General features: G+C 40.7%; 1 protein-coding gene across 1 annotated transcript; it reads left to right on the top strand.

Moving 5' to 3' along the window:
* Positions 1-2,842: 2,842 nt before the first annotated feature.
* On the top strand, positions 2,843-13,384 carry LOC310877647 (uncharacterized protein; the record flags this gene model as incomplete). The annotated part of the gene is made up of 5 exons (XM_083791598.1): positions 2,843-3,048; positions 8,633-8,843; positions 9,990-10,220; positions 11,250-11,320; positions 13,164-13,384. The coding sequence occupies exons 2-5, from the start codon at positions 8,755-8,757 to the stop codon at positions 13,382-13,384; spliced, it is 612 nt and encodes a 203-aa protein (XP_083647724.1). The 5' UTR covers positions 2,843-3,048; positions 8,633-8,754.
* Between the last annotated feature and the right edge of the window lie 1,287 nt (positions 13,385-14,671).

Raw genomic sequence — 14,671 nt, 5'->3', positions numbered from 1 at the left:
CAAACCACGTGAACTGTAAAGATAACAAGGTTGGAAAGTGATGTCACTGTAATGCTACGCAACACGGAAATAACACGGACTCGAAGCAAAAATGCTTTGAGAGCTGTTCAAGAGTTATTTTGTACATTAGTGTAACACCCAGGAATTGAACCCAGGTCCCCCACACGGGAGGCCAACATCTTGCTTTGAAAAGCATTTAGGTTGGTTAAGCATTTGGATTTTTTTTTGGTTGAAGATTTTTGTTTTCTGCATATTGCTTTTGTTTTGTTATTTGACGTTTGGTTTATAAATCCTTGTCATTATGTTTATGCCACAAAGGCATGTGAGATGCATGTTGCAGAGTTCTGTCTCCATGCCCCCAATTACCCAGGTGTAAGTAGTCACTGAGACTGATTAGCCCCTCCCCTATAAAGCCTGGTGGAAATGCTAGCTTTCCTGTTTGGTCTTTCTTTGTTTGCACTGACTGAGCAAAGTAGGGAACTGCTTGTAATTGCTTTAGCACTTTATGAGTTTAGGCCATAGATTTTTTTTGTTTTACTTGGTGGTCCTAATGTAGGCTATGTTTCGCAGGCATCCCTTCACTACACATCAGTGTTGATGACCAAATGTGCAGAAATGTTGCCTTTGTGATCTGTACCTTCATATTGTGGTTCTAACAGAGTTCTACTTATAGGCTTGTCTACTCTCGCCATTGTGGTTCTAACGGAGTTCTAGATATAGGCTTGTCTACTCTTGCCATTGTGGATCACATCAACAGTGTGGTTACCTTAGCACTTTTAATGGATTCCCAAGATGGAATACCATCAAGTTGAATTTACTGAGCTGTTCTTACTCTGCCATGCATGGTCACATGTATACAATTTCCATAGTCCTGTTCTTACCCCAAATTGTTGTTTGTTTTTGTATTTAATTGTTTGGTGTTTGTTGCAATAAATACATGAAATGGAATTTGTCACAAGTATGGAGCTCAGCCTATAATTGATTTGATTGACATGTCACATGCTGCATGCCATGAGTGTATAAAGTGGTATTTCTTCAGACATAAAACATGAAACCACACTTACACTACAGAAACATGTGTAATGTGTGGAGGTGCTGTAGGCGATCGAGTTCTAGCGTGGCTACCAATGCGACCGTGTACCGAGGTACATGGCCAAATAGCAGAACCCAATGCTACTGAAGTTTCTGAAATTTTTTAGACCCAGAGCATTGGTTCCTATTCCACCTCCACCCTGCCACCGGGTACGCACACATATATAAACGTAAACAACTTCGGATAAGTCCTTCTGCGCTCTTTCAGGACTTTTTTTGTGTGAGGGCTTCTGAATGTGTGAACTTTAAGTACCTATAAATACCGCTGCGAATATCTCCTGTGGCGCGGAAGCCGTTAAGTATTTTTTTTGTTGGACCGATTTGGTCGCTTTGATTCTTCTCTTCCTTCCTTGTTTATTGACACCTCATTGTACCGCCTATCTGGCTAGCTAGTGGCGCTATAGCTATGACAGAGCAGATCAGAGGCAGGGACGTAGCCGGCACAAGCCAACCGCACACCGGGAGGCGGTACAATAAACGGTAAACAAATAAGAAGAAATAAAGCGACCAAATCGGTCAAACAAAGATTAAAAATACTTAACGGCTTGCACGCCACAGGAGATATTCGCAGCGGTATGTATGGGTACTTAAAGTTCACAAATTCAGAAGCCCTCAAAGGAAAACAGGCCGTCAAACGGCGCAGATACGATGTTACGGAGCATATTTATGTCCGCGTTCCAAAATTCCCATACGAAAATATAGTTATGAACAGGGACCCTACATAAAACTCATCCAAATGTCAGAAAAGCTTTATGGAGGGTTCCGAGAGGGGCTAATGGCCAAAGCAGGTTCAAGGCCAGCCGGGGGACCGAAGCGTAACCAAGCACTGAAGCCAATACTCATCGATGTACTCTGTTACCCTGGGTCTACTGGGATGCAGTACAGTGGGGCCGAGGGTGTTTCGCCCCCCCCGGTGTTTCCCACACAGTAGAAATGGGGAGTATATGGCAAAATAAACTAGAACTGCACTCTGTCGAGTCCCTACTTGCTTGTTACACACAAGTAGGCCTACTAGTACGGACATTTATACAATATTTAGCTCACTCTTTGGTTCAAGTTTTGGAAACACTCGTAAGTCACTGAATGGCCCTGCGTACCACCTATTTCACATTTGCACATAATGCAGGAGGCAGCAGTGCTTCCAAACTCCAACACTTAGACTTAGGACAGGGTGGTCCCAAGTTCAAATATGTCAAACACTGAAAAAGAAAAAAACTCCCACCACTCACAATACTTTTGCGTTTAAATGGGAAACAATGTTTAGACTTCATCAGGTTATCTTAGAGAAGAGTAGGCTAAGTGGTTAACCTGCAGTGATGTTGATAAATTCCAAATATCAAAGTATTCTGTGGCACCCGGACTGGCCCTGTGTGAACCCACTTTGAGAAACCCTGCCCTAGAAGGTAATTCATTAATCAGTTAATTAAACACACCTTAGGAAGCGGGGCGAGCTATATAGAGTCACACTGTTTTGTGTTTACATTAAGCTCTGCTTAGTAAAATGAGTGTAAAACAACCTGGAGCAGAGCTGACCAAAGTTCACAAACACAACACAACGCAACACTGACACCTGTTGGACACAATGGAAAACAACATGTATTACGCATAGTGCAGATGGTTCCCAAACAAAGCAATGTCATTGGGCAATGGCCACACAGGACAGCTGTCAATCAACTCTAGTCAACATTTTGCAGGTTTGACAGGGGGTGGGACTAAAAAAAGATAACAGGAAGGAAAACAGTCTGAGAGAGTGAGAGATCTGTGGAATTGGAAACAGCTCTGTTTATAAATTAAATTATCTGGTAAATGTTGTCACCAAATGAAGAGCCAGCGATTAATATCAGTGCGTTTGAAGCTGGGTTTTCACTGAGTATTTCTACCAAAACCAGCTGACAAACAACAACAAGATGGACTGTGGCTGGTGAACTTGTGAGAGACATTTCAACAAGTTTCTGAGTGAGTATGGATGCTATCTGAGAAGTGTAATAGGACATTTAGTTAATGTACTGTCTGTCTAGGACCTTTATAGCCCTAGAATGCTGTCATATTGCATACATTTCACCAACTTCACCAACACAGGATCGAGGGGATGTGTTAGTATGTAATATCTGAGCGGGCTAGAACCTTTAATAGTGTTCCATGTGCAGGATAGGATCCAGGTGCACACTAGCCCCTTTCGGGACCCTCAGTTACTGTATCTTTGTGTCCAAAATTCAGAAAAGGTAACCGCCCAGCTAGCAAGTCATGGCGCGCCGCCGACGTGAGGCGGTCCCCGCGCGCCGCGGATCGTGTCCTCCGCCGGGCGCGTGACGCGACGTGGGCAAGTCGTTCATGATCAGCGTGGGCCACGCGCCCCAACGCGCGTGTAGCCGGCGCCCCGCTTCTCTGCCGCGACTCGAACGTCAGCTACGGACAGCAGCAGCAGGACAGCGTGAAGCTGTCTTATGACACCCCCCCCCCCCCCCCCCCCATATATATTGCGACCCGCACCCCTCGATTCTCCCCCATGCTCACCTCCCTCCCACATATTTATAGAAACATAATAAAGCAGCAAATGTATACTTAATTTTAACTTTATTAGGAAAAAAAAAAGTTACAATGAAAACATTTATACAGCCATGTTAAACATAAATAAAGGCACATAAACACAAAAAAAACATGGAAATATTTTAAAACATACAAGTTTAGAATACAAGTGGTTGATTTTTATGTAATTTTGCTGAGAATGCACTTAAGGACCACACTTTGAGAACCACTGGCTCCTAAAATCTATAAAACAGTAAAACACCAAATTTCCTGAAACCACCAGGACATTGTTGGATAAGATTGTGTCCACAATTTTCCAAGAACCTATGTTTCTATATCAGTGGTTCTCAAATTATGTCATGTCAAGGACCCCAGAAATATATGAAATTGGCCGCAGACACCTATCTGAAAATATGTTGTTCCAGGGACTACCCAGAAGCAAAGAGGAGTTAAAAACGTTTGCTCTGAAATAATATATATTCAAAGATTTGCACATTTTCAGGATAAAACAAAATAGACCTACAAGCTCGTAGCGCGGTCCCTGGAACAACATATTTTCCTAGGGTTTTCAGAAAACAGTCATACCATTTAAACACTTTAACCATCATTTTAAAAGCCGTTAGATTGTTGGCAGATTTACAAGCTCACGAGCTTGTAGATTTGCTTTTTTTTTTTAATCGTGAAAATGTGGCCCAAACCCAGTGAACGTTTTAACTCAAATCTGCGAGGATTTAGAAGACATTTTGTGGAATCAGTTCTCAAGTTTAATTTCTTATGTCTATAAAACACAAGTCTTTTCTGTGTGGTTAGTTATGTAGGCCCAATAACAGTTACACAGCAATAAACAGAACACACAATCGAGATTCACCTTTTGAGCAAGAAATCGTGCAGCATACATTTGAACCCTTTTCATGCCAAAGTTATTCAGCATTTGAGCCACGGACCACCGTTTGATGAGCTGCCGTTTCCTTCCTTTATGAAGCCTGACTGTTGGCCGCCAGCAGAAGTTCCAGGATGCACCCTATCCAACGTCTCCGGCTCTCAGACCCCAGGTCCCCGTCACTGAAGTCCAAGATGCCCTGGTTTTAGCCACTTTAACCATTATTTAAAAAGCTGTAAGCTGTTGAAAACGAGCTTGTAGATTTGCTAATTTTGAAACATCGTGAAAATGTGGCACAAATCTGTAAATATATATTCTTTTGCAGCAAACGTTTTAACTCATCTGTGCGGATTTAGAAGACATCAGTTCTCAAGTTTAAGTGCTTAAGTCTTTAAAACACCAATTCTCTTCTGAGTGGAGTCAGGAGTTTCTGAGCGTAGCAATGTGTGTATGTCCCCGTGTCTGTATGTCCGAGCACGGAAAGCTGGGTGCGTTCCTTGAGGTCTGGATGTTGCGGGGACCCCCACACGGTACAATGCAGGCTGGGTATAGAGGGTCAGGGAAACCCGACTGGTGGTAGCCTTTCCAGCAGAGGTTGAAGTCGATAGGTCTTCCTCCAGCGAAAGTTCGTCTGAAATCACAGAATTAATTAAATACATTTTTTTCACCTTAATCATTTCTCTGTCTTGTGATTCATGACTTAACAGTTGCCCTGTGGGTAAAAACCCAGCCATTTTCTAATTTCTATTCCTGTGCTAAAATGTGAAAATGTTCTTACCATTTTTATTATCCATTTTATTCATCCATCACCATCATCTCCACTTCCTCCACGTGACCTCATCTGTAATTTGAACAAAATCAAATACAAAATTGATATGGATTGCATTTGTATAGGGCTCACAACACGTGAGCTTGTAGATCGACTATTTTCACCATGCAACCAAGTGTAAATTCAGGCATTCTGAAATAGGCCTACCTACCATCACTGCTGTGAAATGTGGGATAACGTTTTGATGGCTGTGAGAACCACTGCCTTAACCCATTTAGACCCGAGGACGCATCTGTGTCGCCTCATAGGTTTTAAACATTATTTTAAAAGCTGTTAGCTGTTGAAAAATAGCAGATCTACAAGCTCATAGTGTGGCATAGAGTGCCACAGTACTCATCATAATACACCTCAGTCATTTAAAATGTACACAGTTACACATTGTTGGGTGCCAATTTGCTGTCCTTGGTAAAAATGAAAATGAACAATTACCTTAAATTAAAGAACGATGTCTCAGCTCTGTACAGCATGTCACCTTGTCTGTAAAATGAAATCAAATTCAAGTCAAAATTATTTCAAATGTAACAGCAAACTTGAGGCAAGAGAGCTTAATTGTAGCATGCAACCTTAATTCAGTGGTAGAAAATGTTCTTACCGTTTGTACGCCCAACAGATCCAAGTCCTGTGTCTGAAATCAGTAACAACTAAATGGTAAACATTGTATGTACATAAAATCAATTTGATGAAAACAGAAGATCTACAAGCACACAATGTGCTGCGAGCTTGTAGACCAGCTATTTTCAGCATGCAACCAAGTGTAAAAATCAGGCTACGAGCAAGCAACGTATCAAATCTGATTTAATTCGAATAATTATTATGACTTTTATCAACATAAGAAGACGTTAGAAAAGAACATCATGATACATTATTATTGTTCGCTACTAAACCATTTTACTTACTTCTGATATGAGGTTGCTTTGTTTCCCCCAGCCTCCACCGTCTGGGTCGATCTTGCTGGAATCTTGTTTGTCTGTAAAATTAAATAATATAAAACACCGTCCAACGGAGCTATAGATGTTTTTAAGCCACGTCCAAACAATAGATTAGCTAGCTAGCTAGCTGCTAGCTAGCTAATCTATTCCCTCTAGCTAACGTTAGGGTTACGTGCACAGATAAAGATCACGTGTAATTACACTACACACAGTATATATCAGATATAAAAATACACTGACCTTTCAACTGAATTTCTCCGGATAAAAACGGCGAAATATAAGCCTTTGTTGTGGAGTCCTCGACTACAAGTACTTCTGCAGCTCATTGCTCAAGACAACAACAAGTCAACAACAAAGCAGCCAGCCGAGAAGCCTGAGGCTGCAATGCATGCCGGGTAAAGCGTCCCGTGTTACTATAACAAATATACAAATATAACAAACTAATACAAATATACAAGTATAGTCCCTGGACTCCCTGCTGTACTAAATATTATTATTATTATTATTATTATTATTATTATTAATAATAATAATAAAATAATAATAATAATAATAGGTCACTATTAATGAGTTTATACAATAACCGCATAAGAATAAAAACTAAAACAAGGCAAAAATTTATTTATACATAGATGCACATCCATGCCTGAGAGAGAGAGAGAGAGAGAGAGAGAGAGAGAGAGAGAGAGAGAGAGAGAGAGAGAGAGAGTCGGGCGGGGGAGGCAAGCCTTACGTCAGCGTGAGGAGGGGCTGTACATCACTGTAAATTCACAAGGCATTAAAATGTAAATGAGCGCGATCGCTTGACGTGAAGAGAGAGGCGCGATGGCCAAGCGCGACCGGGCGTGCACGGCGATGAAATAGACAGCGGGAGGCGGTACCTAGCGGGGCAATGTTAGCTGGGCGAGGGTGCCGAAAGGGGCACACAGACAATGATTTAGAAACAAAAGCAGAGGGATTCACTGTTTTCTTCTCTTTTTCATCTGTGACGCAGGCACGCAGCTTTAATCTTAAATTAATCTTAAAATTAGACCACTCTTTCAGGCCGTGACCACACACTCTGACAAGCAAATGTAGGCGTTAACTATAGGCCTGCCGCCTACAGTAGGCTACGCCTATTACATTTTGTTTGACTCAGTTCCATAGATAAGTATTGTGAAAATAGCTGCTGATCTACAAGATCACAACGCCTCGTGTTGCGAGCTGTTGGGAGCTTGTAGATCAGCTATTTTCTACATGTTTTACCTCTTTCTTCTATTTAATTATTTGACCATTTACAAATAATTAAACCGTTTTTTTTAATACTACCGGTATATTGTTTGTTGATTACTTCTGATGCAATAATAAGTTATTAAAAGTCCTTAAATTGTCACTTTACTGTCATCTGGGGACCCCCTAAAAGCATGTGGGGACCCCTCTGGGGGTCCCGAACCACATATTGAGAACCTCTGAGTTAGATGTTAGTTTTGTTACTATTGATTGATTAACATGTCACTGATGGGCCTGTCTGTCACAATTATGACATACTGTAATCGCCATCATAATCGTTTCCATGTCGCAAAAATGTTTCCAAAAATAGTGGAAATGGTTGATCTCCAGCAGAGCCTAGGTGACCAGACTTTTTTGACTTGAGAGCTACTTTCAAAATGACCAAAAAAACATGATCTCATTGCTGAAAATAGTTAGAGGGGCTTTGGAATAGCGGCTCTGGTGTTACACAACATGAGAAACACACTTGGAATGGGAAATAAAAGGGGGATAGTTTGTGTAACTTTGTAATGCTACTGATGTTTGTGCAAAACAATCTTTTAAACAAAGTATTCCATTGTGGCTTAACAGGCCATTTTTTATGTCAATCAATCAAGTCACCTTAATTCAAGTGTCAGATGCCAAATGAATAAATTATATATATATTTTATTTAAATTATATATGTTTTAGAGACATCATATGTCATGCGATCCACCTGCACAGGCTTTGTGATCTACTGTACTGGTAGATCGCAATCTACCTTTTGGGCACCCCTGATACAGGCTCACAATTCATCGCAATGTGACACATTGTAAGCTTGTTGATCAGCTATTTCCTCTACTTTTTTTTAATTTTAGATATATTTCTCCATGATTTTTTAATAAAAGCTAGACAGATATTCAATTTATGTATTCCAATGTTCAATGGAAAAATGCAATTCAATTGTTAATCGCAATAATTGTTAATCACTATGAATTGTCAATTAATTGTCAAGTGAAATGTCATGATGGTGACACTGATCTAGGATCTGATCCTTATATACAGTACTCCTACCTATTGGTTGATTGTAACAATTAAACATTCAACTGTTTTTCTCTCTCCACTCCTCTGCCAACTCCTCTGAACAGCGCATCGACATATTCTAGCTGTTGCCAGACTTGAGCGTGTAGGTGTGGCCGTTTTTCGCTCAGAGCCTCTCTGTCTTTTCCGGGTTTTTAGACAGCTGGTGGATGGAAATTAAGCTCCACCCATGCGGCTGAATGCCGCAATGACCAGAACCACAACCCGTGTTGGATTTAGTATGTCGCAGCAGACCAAGAGGTCTTCTCTTCTTCCCATGTAAGTCCTGCCTCCACGCAGGATCTCACTGTTGGCAAACGATGTACGTCATAACTCATAAGTGCTCTAAACAAGCATTACAAAGTCCATAGACTTGACTGACACATGACGTAATCTCCAAAAGCCATGCATTGGGGGGCTAGCCAAATAATTAATGGATTACCGGTATGTTAAAAATGTAATTTAGATATCATGCTACTTGGACAGAATCATTGGTTACCTGGTATTTCAATGTACAGATAATACTTCGACATGATCATTGGTGTTTAGTTTAACTGGTATTTCAATGTACAATTGTGTCGCACTCGCAGATCAAACTTCTGCATAGATTTCATAGATGCTCCACAGACCTTTTTGACAGTTTTGTTGGATTCATGTTAATGTGTATTTTCTAAATGTTACCACGGACAAATGTGTCCATGGCAAGACTTGGTCTTGTCCGTGGCAAATGTTAGATTTTCTCTTTTACACACCATTATAATGTTCTTATCTTAAGACCCAATTACTGAATGTCAGTATCCAGCATTTCTTCAGAATATATAAGTTAATAATATCTGCCGAGGACTTATTTAACTTCTTTTTTTTTGATCTCCCAGACTGCCAACAACGCCATTAACGCCTTTTTAACACGTGTTTAACGTTGGACAAAAAAAAAAAAAATCAATCTAATCTAAACCAAATTGTTGCACCGCATTGTGCACACACACACACACACACACACACACACACACACACACACACACACACACACACACACACACACACACACACACACAGATCTAAGATCTGATCGCACAACTTTCGATCTAGCATACAACATTGATGTATGCTAGATGTATGAGACTTGTTTACTGATGCAAGCTCCCAATGCATTTCCAATGGAAGTCACATGGTTTGACACAACATTTTTGTTGTACGGCTTTCGGCTGTGTTTCGACTGCCCCCCTCCCCCTCCCCCTCATACAACAAAAATGTTGTGTCAAACCATGTGACTCCCATTGGAAATGAATTGCGAGCTTGCATCAGTCAATAACACCAGACATACAACAATCTGTTGTGCACGTGTGAGTCAGGTCTAATACCCCTTCCTATTGGTTGATTGTTAAAACTCAACAGTTTTGCTCTCTCCACTTCTCTGCCACTCAGGTTGTACAGCCCATCACTGCACATCTGGCTGACATCTCACACTGGAGAAGAGTCACTGCACATCTGGCTGACATCTCACACTGGAGAAGAGTCACTGCACATCTGGCTGACATCTCACACTGGAGAAGAGTCACTGCACATCTGGCTGACATCTCACACTGGAGAAGACTGTCTTGTCTTCTCACCACCTCAAGCTGAACCCAGACCAAGACTGAGCTTCTCTTCTTCCTGGTAAGTCGTGGATCACACTGTTGGCAAACGATGTACGTTTGCCAACATTAAAGTTCATAGAGTTGGCTGGCAAATGATTTACGTCATTAGTGTTCTAAACTAACATTAAAAGGTCCATAGACTTGGCTGCCACTTGTGACATGACATGACATAATTGGGGGGGCTAGCCACATAATGAATGGATTATGTTAAAAATGTAATTTAGATATCTTGCCAAGTTGCTACTTAAGGTTCATTGATTACCTTGTATATCAATGTACAGATACAATTGTGTCGCAGATCAAACTTCTGCCAAGATTTCATAGATGGCTCCACAGAAAGTTGTGTTGGATTTATTTGAATGTGTATTTTCTAAATGTTACCAGAGGTCATCATCAATATGTCCGTACACGGACAAATTGTATGGCAAAATGTTAGATTTTCTGTTTTACACACCATTATAATGTTCTTATTTTGATCTAAGACCCAATTACTGAATGTCAGTCTCCAGGATTTCTTCATAATATGTTTTGACGCTGATTTACTACGACACTACGGCACATTATGAGTCCACTAGAACAGTGGTTGTCTAACTTTTTTATTTTCAAGGACCCCCATACATCTGAGTGTGTACAAATGGTACCAAATGGACTCGTAAGGGTACATTTAATTGTTTCCATTCGTGCATGATGAACCATAATCTTTTCCAGAGCTTTCATGATAACAGATGTGAGTGCTATTGGTCTGTAATCATTGTGTCAAATGGCAGCAAAACACTGATTATAATTTAATGTGAGTTGTTAGCTTCTTTGAACACATACTTTAGAGGTGCAATCTGAATCACCCACAAAGGGCGCTCTTGACCCAACAGACCCAACATGGGCGCTAAATTATAATAATAACAACATTGCCCACCATCCCCAGGCCCCAGTGTGAGCGCTCTGTCTATATCTATAGGATGTGGTCATTCTTCTACTGTTGAACTGAATGGATTATAAATATAACTGTGTGCTTCGCTTTGTGACCTATGACCTTTGTGTTTGACCTCAGTGGATCCATTGATGAGGGAGTGGATCAGGATCCTGATGCAGAGGATCCACCTTCTATAGTGTTACCAGAGGGTAAGAATGTAACCTTAAGAAAAACACCACACCCTGCCTGAGGGTAATAATTTAACCATAACACCACAATCTGTGTGTCTGAGTGCAAAGGACAAGACACTAACACCACAAAATGACACTATTCAGGATTAAAAACTGGTTCTATACACACAATTGTTATTTTAGTTGTATGGTTAATTGGAAATTGTATTTGGCCTAATGTATTTTTTATTTAGTTTTTCTGTAATAATTATATCTGCTCTCCTCCCAACGGACGCACGCACGCACGCACAATGGAAATCGTTATGCATTTGTGTCAATAAAGATGTTTTTAAATCAAAACCCATCTTTTCATGGTTTTTGACAACATAAGTGTTTTTTACAGTATTATATTACAGGATGTTTTCATGGGATACTGAGGGCCCTATCTTGTGCCACACCTTACCCCTTATCCCTAAACGTATTTGTTTTTGTTTTACTATTTTGAAAAACCTTTTCAAATAATTTAACTTTAGCCGATAAACAGCGACACGTTGTGAGCTTGTAGATCGGCTAGTTGAACTATTTTAAAAGTTTTTTTTTTTTTAATGGTAAAAACTGGAAAATATGTTTCGAGATAAGGGGTATGGGCAAGATATAGCCCCTAGTGTCCTATTACATGAAACGGAAGTGGTTGGAATCAATTCAATTTTCAGTACATTTCAGATCAAACAGGCAGAGTGCTGTCTAAAATCTGTTAAAAAACAGAATGCGCCACTGTTGCAGTGTTTGGAGTTATTTCCCAAGATCTACATCTTAGCCGGCAAAACAAGAATATGATAGCCTTTGCATCTCTTTTGGCTAGGCGGCAAATACTATTTAAATGGAAGGAGAAAATGCCACCAACCTTTAAATCTTGGGTTAATGATGTTTTACATCATCTGACATTGGAGAAGATTCGCTACTCCACAAGAGGGTACGCCGGTGCTTTAAAATTTTACACCATTTGGCAACCTTTTTTGACATACATTGAGAGGATGAACGCGGCTGACATCAACAATCCTTAACTTATTACACTGACCCTACTGTAATTTATTTCTATTATTATTATTATTATTATTGTTATTATTGTCTTTATTTATTTTTTATTATTCTTCTTCTTATTATTATTTTTTTTATATACATATTATTATTATTATTATTATTTGTTTGCATACTTCTATTAGTCTTCTATTTTGTCTATGTATATTTGTATGTGCTTTTGTTTCATGTGGTGCAGGGTACCGGGGTTGTGGCTCTTTCGGAGCGGGAACTCTGGGGGGAGGGAAAAAAGGGGAAAAAATGTTCGAAAAATGTTGTATAATATCTTCGTGTGAACATTAATAAAAAAACTTTGATCAAAAAAAAAAAAAAAAAACAGAATGCAGTTGATGTGGCTCAGCTTATTTTAATGTAAAGACTTAAATGTAAAAGGAAATAAATACAAATAAATAGCCATCTAATGTGTTAGATGGTCTAAAACTAATAATGTAATTTCTTAAATATGATGAAAAACATCACATTTAACACCACAAATATGCTATAATACTTAAATATTGAATATGTATCTTTTGACTTGAGCTTTTCCTTCAACCTCAAATATGACCGATAATGTGTATTTAATGTGAAAGGCCTGGTGGCATTAAGGTAAAGCACAGGATTCATGTGCAGAAGGTTGGGGGTTTGAATCCTGGCTGTAGCAATTTTAGTTTTTTGGTTCATAAGGGTGTTTTTAGCCCGCATTCCTCAAGTTTTAGAGGGAGGGGCTTAAATTTTAATTAAAAAAAATATTTAAAATGCTTTTTACCTGTTTTCTTATTCAACTCTGTGCCTCCTTTCATCTCAGACACTCGGCCTCCTCGCATCTCGGACTCTCGGCCTCCTCTCATCTCGGACACTCGGCCTCTTCGCATCTCGGCCTCCTCGCATCTCGGACACTCGGCCTCCTCGCATCTCGGACACCTCGGCCTCCTCGCATCTCGGACACCTCGGACACGTCGCATCTCGGACACCTCTGCCTCCTCGCATCTCGGACACCTCGGCCTCCTCACATCTCGGACACCTTGACCTCCTCACATCTCGGCCTCCTCACATCTCGGCCTCCTCGCTTCTCGGACACCTCACATCTCAGACACCTTGACCTCCTCACATCTCGGCCTCCTCGCATCGCTCCAGGTGGTCCCTTCCACCATCTTCGAACTCTCTCTTTCATTTCTGCCACTGCCTCCGTGCCAAGGAGTTTTCTTTTCCATCTGTGAGGTTTGAACTCACAGTCTTTACGTAACGGTCTGCTTACCTTAACCACTGTACCACAGTGGTTCATACTTAACCTGTTCTTTTGCGCACTGTAAGGTTAGAGATACAGGTACAAGAGTACAAACTTGGAAAAAGGTCATCACTGTATTTGAACCAGGAACCTTCTGGTTGCAAGGCCAGTGTCTTAACCAGTGCACCACCATGACTCATGCAGAGTTGATGCTATTGCACACTCTACAGTGAAAGATTGGATAAAGATGCAAAGAGGAAAATGCGTCAACTTGAACCCAGAACCTTCTGTTTGCAAGGCCTGCATTTTAACCATTGCACCACCGTAGCTCATGCAGAATTGATGCTATTGCATGCTCTACAGTGAAAGATTGGACAAAGATGCAAGACAAGATAATAATTGGAAAAATGTCATCACTGTATTTGAAGCAGGAACCTTCTGGTTGCAGGGCCAGTGTCCTAACCAGTTCACCACCATGACTCATACAGAATTGATGCTATTGCACACTCTACAGTGAAAGATTGGATAAAGAGGCAAAGAGGAAAATTCCCGTGCTGGACTTGAACCCAGAACCTTCTATTTGCAAGGCCTGAATTGTAACCATTGCACCACCATAGCTCATGCAGATTTGATGCTATTGCATGCTCTGCAGTGATAGATTGGATGAAGATGCAAAGAGAAAAATGCTCATGTTGGGTTTGAACCTTAGGTCGCATTCATACCAGAGAGCTTTGCTGCGATTAAAACGAATCCTGCTGCGCATTGTCAGAAAGTGCGCTTCGTTTGGCAGGTGTGAAGGCTCATTCGAATCCTAATGCGCAGCAAATAACCGCATTTTACTCCTTCCAAAAACGTGGGTTTCGCTTCGCTTCGAATCGCACTTGACTGCGATTCGGTGCAGGTGTGAATGCAATCCGCAGTAAATAAAGGAAATGAAGCAAACGTAATGTGGCGGGTGAGGAGCTGAACACAGTTGGAGACGGTTAAGGCATATTTTACGCAGCGCAAAGATGTCCCGTTACTGTGGATAGACGTGGTCGAATAAGGAGACTGAAGCCCTGATCGAAATGAGGACGTGTAGGCTACAT

Source organism: Protomyctophum parallelum (assembly GCF_964188405.1).
Source record: "Protomyctophum parallelum genome assembly, chromosome: 20".
In the NCBI taxonomy this organism is placed as follows: domain Eukaryota; kingdom Metazoa; phylum Chordata; class Actinopteri; order Myctophiformes; family Myctophidae; genus Protomyctophum; species Protomyctophum parallelum.
The sequence above is the reverse complement of the archived record's forward strand: the minus strand, read 5'-3'. Positions and strand labels throughout refer to the sequence as shown.